General features: G+C 59.3%; 1 protein-coding gene across 1 annotated transcript; it reads left to right on the forward strand.

Moving 5' to 3' along the window:
* Nucleotides 1-1761: 1761 nt before the first annotated feature.
* CENPM (centromere protein M) lies at nucleotides 1762-8037 on the forward strand (the record flags this gene model as incomplete). Its single annotated transcript, XM_084255557.1, has 6 exons — nucleotides 1762-1818; nucleotides 2222-2301; nucleotides 3913-4005; nucleotides 4771-4850; nucleotides 5256-5347; nucleotides 7590-8037. The coding sequence occupies 6 exons, from the start codon at nucleotides 1762-1764 to the stop codon at nucleotides 7728-7730; spliced, it is 543 nt and encodes a 180-aa protein (XP_084111683.1). The 3' UTR covers nucleotides 7731-8037.
* Between the last annotated feature and the right edge of the window lie 1337 nt (nucleotides 8038-9374).

Raw genomic sequence — 9374 nt, forward strand, 5'->3', positions numbered from 1 at the left:
AGCCTGTAGGTCGACCCCAGCCCCCTCCCGGCTGACTGGGTTAGGCCTGCTGGTCGACTCCAGCCCCTGCAGGCTCACTGGGTCCAGCTTGCTGGTCGACCCCAGCCTCCTGCAGGCTAACCTGGACTGAGTTACTGGTCGACCCCAGCCCCATGCAGGCTAAATGGGTCCGGCCTGCCAGTCAACCTTTGCCCACTGCAGGCTTACTGGGTCCGGCCTATCAGTCGACCCCAGCCCCGTCCAGGCTGACTGGACCCAGGCTGTCGGTCAACCCCAGCCCCATCTAGGCTGACTGGGTCAGTCTACCAGTCAACCCCAGTCCCCTGCATGCTGAGTGGGTCCGTACCTCTGGTCCATCTCATCACCCTCCAGGCTGACAGTGTCTGGCCCTCCGGTCAACCTCAGCCCCCCACGTGCTGACTGGGTCCAAACCTCTGGTCCACCTCAGCCCCCTCCAGGCTGACAGGGTTCGGCCCTCTGGTTGACCTCAGCCCCCTCTAGGCTGACTGCATCAGGCTCTCCAGTCGACCTCAGACCCCTCCATACTGACTGGTCCAGCCCTCTGGTCTACCTCAGTCCCCTCCAGGCTGACCTCAGTCCCTCTAGGCTGATTCGGTCCGGATCTCCAATTGACCTCAGCCTCCTGCATGCTGACTGGGTCCGGCCCTCTGATTCACCTCAATCCCTGCCAGGCTAACTGAATCCAGTCCTCTGGTCCACCTCAGCCCCCTCCAGGCCTCCTGTGTCTGGCCTTCTAGTATATCTCACCCCCCGCATGCTTAGTGAGTCGGGCCCTTCGTCCATCTCAGACCCCTGCAGGCTGTGTCTGGCCTTCTTGTCCACATCAAACCCCTCCAGGCTGATGGGGTCCGGCCTTGTGCTCGACCTCAGCCTCCTGCAGACTGTCTGGGTCCAACCTTCAGATTTACACGTAAGGAAGTTTCCTCTGATAAGGTGGCCGTGCAGCAGAAATAGGAGTCAAGGGAGGAAACTAGCCGAGTGACTCTGGAGACAAGCATTTCTGTCAAAGGGAACCTGGGGCGAAGGGGGGACACTTGGAGTTTGTGTGACCAGATGGCCCCGTGACTGGATGAGGTATTAGAGAGAGAAGGCAAGCGAGGCCAGAACCCACACTGCCTCGCGGGCCACGGAGGACGCTCGGAGGTTCTGAGGCCGCTAGAACCACGGGCGTTGACCACAGAACGGCTTGTTCTGGTTTCTGCTCTTCAAGGAGGGCTCTGACGGCTGGGAGGAGACAGGGACCAGGGAGGAACCCAGGAGCCCACAGTCCCCATGACACGTGGTCTCCGGTGAAGGTGGCGAGAAGGGGTCGGGCTGGATCTGTTTGCAGAGCAGCACGCCTGGCTCGCTCAGGGAGTGGAAGTGGGGTGTGAAGAAGCGGGGCCGAGCAGACTCAAGGGTTTGCTCAGCGGCAGCAAGGATGGAGCGAGCTGAGATGGAGAAGATGCGGGAGGGGCAGATTTGGAAGGAATGGCGAGGCCAGGGTGAACGAGCGTGAACGAATGAATCTTTCTCCGAGGCGCGCAACAGAAGGCCGGCCCCAAGGGCAGCACCCTAACTGCCTGGTCCCCTGAAGGAAAACTCGGACAAGTTGGGGCGGCTCCTTTAAGAGGGCCCCGCCCCCTCCCCAGACCCCGCCCCGATCGATCACGTGCCCCGGGCGCCGCCCCAGGGGCGGGCCTCAGGGCGGTTTGAAAGCTCGGCGCGCGCGCTGGAGCGGCGGTTCGGCCGGCGCCCGGCATGGCGGCGCTGCGGCCCCTGGACAAGCTGCCCAGCTTGAACACGGCCACCATCCTGGTAGGCGCCGCGGCCCCGCCGCCCCCGCACCTCCCCTCCTTGCCTCCGTCCGGCGGCTGCGTCCTCCGCTCTGAGGCGCTCCCGGGCGCGCTACTGCCGGGTGTGGGCGGGAGAGCCGCGCTCTGAGCCAATCGGAAGAGCCCCGCTCTGAGGTTGAAGGACGCCCCCACCAATAGGTGCGCGGCGGGCTCCCCCCTGCGTTCTGATTGGTGGGCGGCTGTGGGGGCTGCGCTCCGCGCGGGACGGCCCGGGCCTCTCCCGCGTGGCCGAGCGGGGCCGTGGGGACGCGGTCCCGGGGTGGGGGGGCCGGGCGGGCCCGGTCAGGGGCCCCTGCGCGCTGAGCGGGAGCGGGCCGCGGCGGCACAGCTGTCCCGGCGCCCGGCGTCGCCTTCTCTCCCGGCAGCTGGTGGGCGCCGAGGACGCGCCTCTGCAGCGGCTGGCGGACGCGATGCTCCGGGAGGACTGCGCCTCCGAGCTCAAGATGTGAGTAGCCGAGACCGGGGGTCGGGTCGCCGGGCGGAGGAGCGCGCTGGGCACGAGGTGGGGGGGCTTGGCCACCCCTGGAGTCTCCATCCCTCGCGCGCGATCTGCCCTCGTCCCCCCGGCGGGTGGGCGCTGCCACCCATCCTGGGCACCTCCATCACTTTCTCCTGCACACTCTTGTTCTGCTTTCCTCCAGCACTTGTCACCGGGAGAAATTTCCTTGTTCACCTGTTTCCAGTCGGCCATCCCCTGGCCCCACGGTCCGCCTCTGGAGGGCAGTCCCTGGACTTTAGTTCACTGTGACTCCCCAGTGCCTTGAACCCTTATTTGGCACAGAGCAGCTGTTTGAACTATTCACCACCACCCCCAATTTGGAGAAGGGGTGATTAAGGAAGTACAGTTTGTTTTCCTTTTGCAAACTGGTGCCCACAGGGTAGAAACAACTGTTGGAGAATCAAGTGACTGAACATGTGGGTTTCATTCTCTCTTGCTGTTAGAAAGATGAGCCCCAGGGGTCCATAGTGAAAAAGAAAGATCTAAACCTCAAGGGCACTTCTCCATGCATTTGGAAATGCCTCTCAGTGGTTAGAGGAAACCCTGGGGCAGCACTGGAAAGTATTTCTGATGAGGAAACACAATCCTTTCCCTCTAAATGGAGCTCGCTCAGAGGTCCATCTGTGCTCTACCCAGCTTGCCAGGCTCTTGGGCTACATCAAACACAATAATCAACAGCCTCAAACCCCAAGCTCAGGAAGGGGAAAGGATTAAAAATAACTAATTTAAGTTAATCAACTTAAATTACATCAGGGTAAATGGAAAATATGGCCAAAATTGCCTACATTGAACTTAAACAAGATGGAAAGAAATGTTATAAAACCACTGCCAAAAAAAAAAGGACAAAGCACCTGATATCCCAAAATCTGATGAAGAACCCACTCTGGATAAAAATACAAAAATAGAAGCACGTTCCTTCCTGAGTATTTTGTGCCATCGAGAAATTTAATAACATGAATTTTTAAAAGAACCATTCAAAAACCAAATAAACCTACAGAGCTAAAGGCAAAAGGAGCTGATGATAATACCAGATAAGATATAGCTGATAAATACATAGAGGATATGAGGTTGAAAACTTACAAAGAAGAAAGATTTGGAAAAATTGCAGCAAAAGTGTTCAAAGATGTATTAGAAAAAAACTTTCCTGAAATGAGTGAAGAGTTGAATTTGTCCATTAAAAAAAAGGCTTATATATGGTCTTACTCCTTAGAATACTTTATGTCAAGTTATAACCTAGTTAAGTTACTGAATTTCAAGGGTAAATAATTCTTCAGACTTTGGGGCAGCAGAAACAAATCACCTGATAGGGACATTAGTTCCTTCTGTTGCCAAATGTTTCCAGCGCTGCCTCTGAATGGCAGAAGACTGAATGGCACTTTTTCCCCTTTTGTTTAGAGCCACATGACTATTTCTGGCCAGTGAGCAAATATGATAGTTTCTAGCTGAGCAGTTAATTGCCAGTTACAGAACCTCCTCAGTGCCCTTCCCTCTCCCATGTGAACTGCTGTTGTGATGTGGGTGTGGATGTCTTTAGGCCTGCAATTGCTTATTTTTCAGCCACTTGGCAAATTCTCTCCCGCTGCCCTCCAATGTGAATCGGCCTCGGATTGACCTGATTGTGTTCGTAATCAACCTTCACAGCAAATATAGGTGAGAGCCAGAGGATGGGCACCGCTGGGTTCAGGGGGGACTGGCTAAGGCATGTGCATGATGGCTGCCTCCCTTGTGATGAGAGGAGATGGCTGCTTACGGTTGACCTGATACCAAGGTGGCGAAGCCAGTGACCAAGACACAGAAATCCTGCACTGTCGTGTGTTACTTAGCAAATGCTCTCTGGGGCCACGCCAGGTCCCTGGCAGCAATGAAACATACCCGTCCTCAGGGTGTTCCAAGCCCAATGCGGGAGAGACTCGGCTTTTGAACAGTGGCAGTCCCTGGGGTGTGTGCTATAAAAGGACGCCTGGGCTGTGAGAGCCCGATGGGGCCTCCGATACCCAGGCCTACAGTCAGGGTAGACTTTCTAATGGTGCCTTCTAAGCACCTGAAAAAGGAGAATTGAGCCGAATGTTCCAGGTGAAGGGTCCACCTGAAGGGTGGGAGGAATACCTGTGTTTGAAGACAGCGAGGACCACTCCGGCCAGGAGCAGTCTGCGTGAGCAGTAGCCACGGGGCACGCTGAGGCGCTGGAGAGGAGCCTGTTCCTTTTCATTAAACATCTCCGTGTACTCTCTGACCGCTTTACAAGTTAAGTCAGCTTGTAATTAATAGCAAATAAAAGATAAAAGACCAAATGTTCCTCTCGGGCCATTTCCGGTCATCCTCGCGCATGCCTCTGGGCAAGGTGTGGGGCTTCTGCCATCTCTGTTGTAAGGTTTGTCCTCTGCTTTGTCTTTGGCCCTGGCCTGGCCACCCCAGCCTGCAGAACGTGGAGGAGTCTCTGCGCCATGTGGACGCCCCCTTCTTCCTGGGGAAAGTGGTCTTCCTGGTCACAGGCGGTGAGTGCCTTCCCACCACGGCAGCCATGGCCTCCAGGCAATGGGACGAACACTGCCTGCCCCCTGCACCCAGTGTGTCTGAATCATCCACCCCGAGGCTGAACCTCGGCTCCTCGCAGGGAGGGCCTGGCCCAGACTCATCAGACGTGCTGCCAGGGCCAGCTGCCCACCACTGCTCTGTAACACGCTGCTCCCTGTGGTGTAGACGAGGATGCTTGTGTTATTGCCGCATGTGCTCTCAAAGCCCGACTTCCCAGTGATCTGACTGCCCTGAAGAGGGGGTAGAGCAGGGTGACCACGCCAGCCGTGAGGAGTCCCAGAGAGGGGGCACTTGCCTTGCCCAGCATATCCCGGGTCGTGGCCCTGGGGCCGCGGTGGCTGCCTCACACTCATGCTCCTTTGCAGCCGCGCAGGACATGCGCTGCAGCGTGCACCAGAGCACTGTGGCGAAGCTGGCCCACACCTACCGGAGTCCCCTGCTCTCCTGTGACCTGGAGGTGAGGCCCCTGGAAGGCGGGCAGTGCCAGCGGGCGGCCACAGGTGTGGGTGGGAGGAGCATCCAGCATCCAAGGAGGGTCCCTGATGTGGTCATGCAGGTGCCATCTGCACTCCTGGCCCTTCCACTGGCTCCCTGTGTCCTTGGGCACCCAAGCCTGGGGATGCACACATGAAGTGGGGTGACTGGTGCACTCATCTTAAATGTCTCTTCCTTGCTCGGGGCTCACCATTGCTTTGCCCTCTTTTTTATCTTTGCCTTGTTCTTTCTCTGCTCATAACTGAGGCCTGTGCATGTGTCTGTGGCTTTGTGCTAATACCTCCCCCTCCTGCTGGGTTGCAAGTGCCACGAGGCCCGTGTTGTCTCATCAGCCAGTGCGTCCCCATGTCCCCCGGCAGCCAGCAGCTCTTCGTCTTCCCTGGAGTGCAGACCTTGTCCAGGCCCTCCTGGGCAGGGCATCGTGGGCGGCAGGGCGCGTGGATGGACACGTTTGGTGTGGGTTCTGCCCTGACTTGCTTCTGTTGGTGTTTCTCACAAGGAGAGCCCAATTACCGGGGAAGCAAGGTAGCTTTCTCTTTTGCTGATAGCGCTTGTTCTTCAGCCTCTTTCTCCAGAATGAATCCTGCCGACTATTTGCTAGAGACCTCAGCAGGGGCCAACGTTGCTCCCTCTGGGAGATGTGCTGAGGGCTCTGGGCCTGGGCTGCCCCGCCCAGCACTGGGCCTGCTCACTTGCCTTTAGGGTCTGTTTTGCTGATTTTGACTTCATTGTGAAGATTTTGTGTTTTGGCTCTGTTGGGCTCTTGCACCTGTTCTCAAAGGCAAAGTGACGTCATGCAGAGAGAACTCGGTCAGCAGGGGGCGCTTCTCCACCTTCTGGACTGGGACTTCTTTCCTGGGGTCTGTGGACCTCACTGGCATGCGGGCAGGCTTCAGAGGATCTGTGAGCTTGAACTTTTTTCACTCACTGATAAGTGCAGTTTATCATTTGAAAACAGGCGAGAAATGTCGGTCTTCCTGGCAGAACCTGTAGAATAGCAGCTCTTCCATACTGCACCTGGTCAGAGAAGCCCCGGTACCACCTGGCACTAGTCACCGTCACACCTGCCCTCGCGCCTCCTTACGCCTTGCCGCTGACTGCCCTGTGGCCAAGGGGTGTGTCACACGTGAGGGTGCTTTAAGAACCCCCACTAGACCAACCCTTGACCTGAGGCCCGGAGCCTGGAGGGCCTGCCCCGCCAGGCTTTTCTCACGACAATCTAAGGAACCCCAGACCCAGGGAGAAGGGCAGAGAGAAAGGGCCTGTCACAGCTGCACGGCCAGTAAGTGCAGACTCTGCGGGCTGCTGAGCCTGGTCTTTCCTGGCGTAGCCTGCTGGCTGTGCGGCCTTGACTTACACACACACACACACACACACACACACACACACACACACACACACCCCGCAGCCTCCCTTTTCTTACCCGTAGCAGGAATGTGGCGTCCTCTGCGCTGCAGCCTGTGGCCCTTTGACCTGTGCTGGGTGCAATCCTGAGGGTGGCCGCGAGGTGGCGGGCCACACCGGGCCCCGGGGTATCATTGAGCCTGAGAATGTCCCTCAAAAAAGGCCAGGAACAGAGACCTGGCTCTCCCTCCTACATCGAGGGTACCGGGAGGGGATGTGCTGCCGGGCCACCTGTGGACCGTGGACCAGAAGGCCGCCTGACGAAGACCTAGCCAGCGTTCAGCTCGCGCACCTCACGTTTGCCGGCACTGGCTGGGCCTGGGCCCTGGGCCAGTGTTTGCCTTGAACTAGCCCCCTAGCCCCCCGACCCCCACCAGCCCTCACAAGGCCTGAGGGAGCTGTCTGTGGGTGACAGCTCCCTCTCCCTGTCCACTCCTTGTCTCCATCCATTCCCTCAACCCACGTCAGGGGCCTGTGAGACCCGTGCCCAGGCTGGGACCAGCCCTGGGTCACATCCCGGTTCTTCAGTCACCAACTGTGACGGGCAGTTGGTGTAACCTCGCTGGCCCTGCGGCTGGGCCCTCTTTCCCCCTGGAGCAGGGGCTGGTGACTGGAGCTTATTGGAGGGCTCAGGAAGCAGCAGTGGTGGGAAGCTGCTCAGACAGGGCACGGCAGTGGTGGGTGGGCAGTGCGCTCTGTGCGGTCCCCAAGTGTCTGGCCCCCTGCACGCTGCTCCACTAGGGGAGCGGGGCTGGCGCAGCCGGTCGGCCTCAGCGCTGTCCCCTGTGCTTCCTCTGCAGACGGAGACCTTCCGCACAACCGTGGCGCAGCGCCTGGTGCGCCTGCTACAGATCTGCGCTGGCCACGTGCCCGGCCTCTCGGCCCTGAGCCTGCTGTCACTGCTGAGGAGCACTGACAGCTCCCCGCCAGAGGACCTGTGACGGCCAGAGGGCCTGTGACGGCTTTTGACAGGCCCGGTCAGGCTCCCTGTGGGGCCCAAACACCGCTCCTGGCAGTGCTGGGGGTGGGAGCCCAGCTGGTAGGGAGACCCGCTGGGGGAGCCCAGCCCCCAACTCCCACACTCCTGTCCTCACCCCTCTGACGTGTTACATCTCCACAAAGACTTCATTTAAACAAAGGGTCTGTGACTAAAAAAAGTTTGAAAATCATGGGTCTCACCCGTTTGATTTTGCAGTTGAGGAAACTGACTCAGCCATTAAGACTGGGGTGGGAAGCGCTGGGCTCGCGCTCTGGACGCTGCACCCCAGCCCTACCCTTCCTGTGGTAGCTGGTGCTGCCGCCTCTTTCCCAAAGTGTAAAATGGAGATGGTTCTGCCGACCCGAGACCCGTGAGGGCACGGCTGGTGCGGGTGAGCCTCCCACCCCTCTTGCTCTCGTGCTGGCCCAGGCCTGGCGAGTGCTCAGCGCTGTCCACACAGCTCGCTTCAAAAACGGTGGAGCCCCAAGCCTGCCCCTGAAGTCATACCTTTGCTGGAGCTAGGCCTCTGGATTGGCACCTAGACACCCTGCCGTGACCGGCTTCCTTTGTCCTCTGGATCTAACTGGACACTTGTGGAAGGCCCCACTGGAAGCCAGAAACCCTGTCAGCCAGGTCGTGGCCATTGGGGCATCAGGAAAGTTCTAAGGCAGGCGACCAGGTCCGGCTCCCTCACCCACCTCCTGTGTCAGGGCCTGTCCCCACCCCTCAGGACAGGCCCCAGTGCTGGGCTCCTGCTGTCACCAGAGGATGGACCGACTTGAGCTGTGGTGGGCGTGTGAGGGTAGGGCCTGCCCGTGTCCCCCCGACCGGTCCCTTCCAGGCCTAGCCCAGCGCCCACTCCTGATACCTCCGTCGGGCAGTCCCTGGGGCCCTGCCGAGAACCCCAGCTGCGTAGATTCAGGTAGCCCCACAGTCTGCAGCCTCCGCAGGCACTTCACGCTTCAGGGAGCTCTTCGCCCCTGCCACCCCCAGCAGGCCTGTGAGGTCACCCGTGTTTCCCCATTTCACAGTAAGTGAAACCGAGACCTGTGTCCAGACTGCACGGACGGGTGGACACAGGGCAGCTCCGGCCCTTCCCACCAGTTGTTTTCTGAGGCACCTGACCCCGCACAGAGAATGGGCGTCTCCACTGCCAGGCCCTGCCCTGGGAACAGGAAGTGGTGGCTCCTAAAGCGCTGCTCCCACCGTCAAGGCTGCTGGGACCCCTAACAGTGGGGGATGCACTGGGGGTGGCGGCAGGGGAGGGTGTTCCAAGGTCAAAGGAAGAGGCTGGAGGGGAGCGGTAAGACCCAGGGCGTTCTCTGAGGGGGAAAGCAGACGCCTGGGAGGCCTCCTGGAAGCCAACATGGGCTCAGCCCCTCAGGAGCCCAAGCCGCAGAGGGAGGGGCTGGGGACTTGCAGTGAGCATGCTGGGGGGCTGGGCATGAGGGGGCCTCCCAGCCCCCACGAATCTCCTCTTCCCTCGATGCCTAGCTGCCTCCCTCCCTCCCTCTCTGGCGTCACCTCCTCTCACAATAGTCTCATAATCTCACCTCAGAGTGAGGCCGCCCCTTTATCCCTCCCGCCTGGGCCGTGGAGCTGCACC

The sequence above is a fragment of the Talpa europaea genome (assembly GCF_964194135.1).
Source record: "Talpa europaea genome assembly, chromosome: 15".
In the NCBI taxonomy this organism is placed as follows: domain Eukaryota; kingdom Metazoa; phylum Chordata; class Mammalia; order Eulipotyphla; family Talpidae; genus Talpa; species Talpa europaea.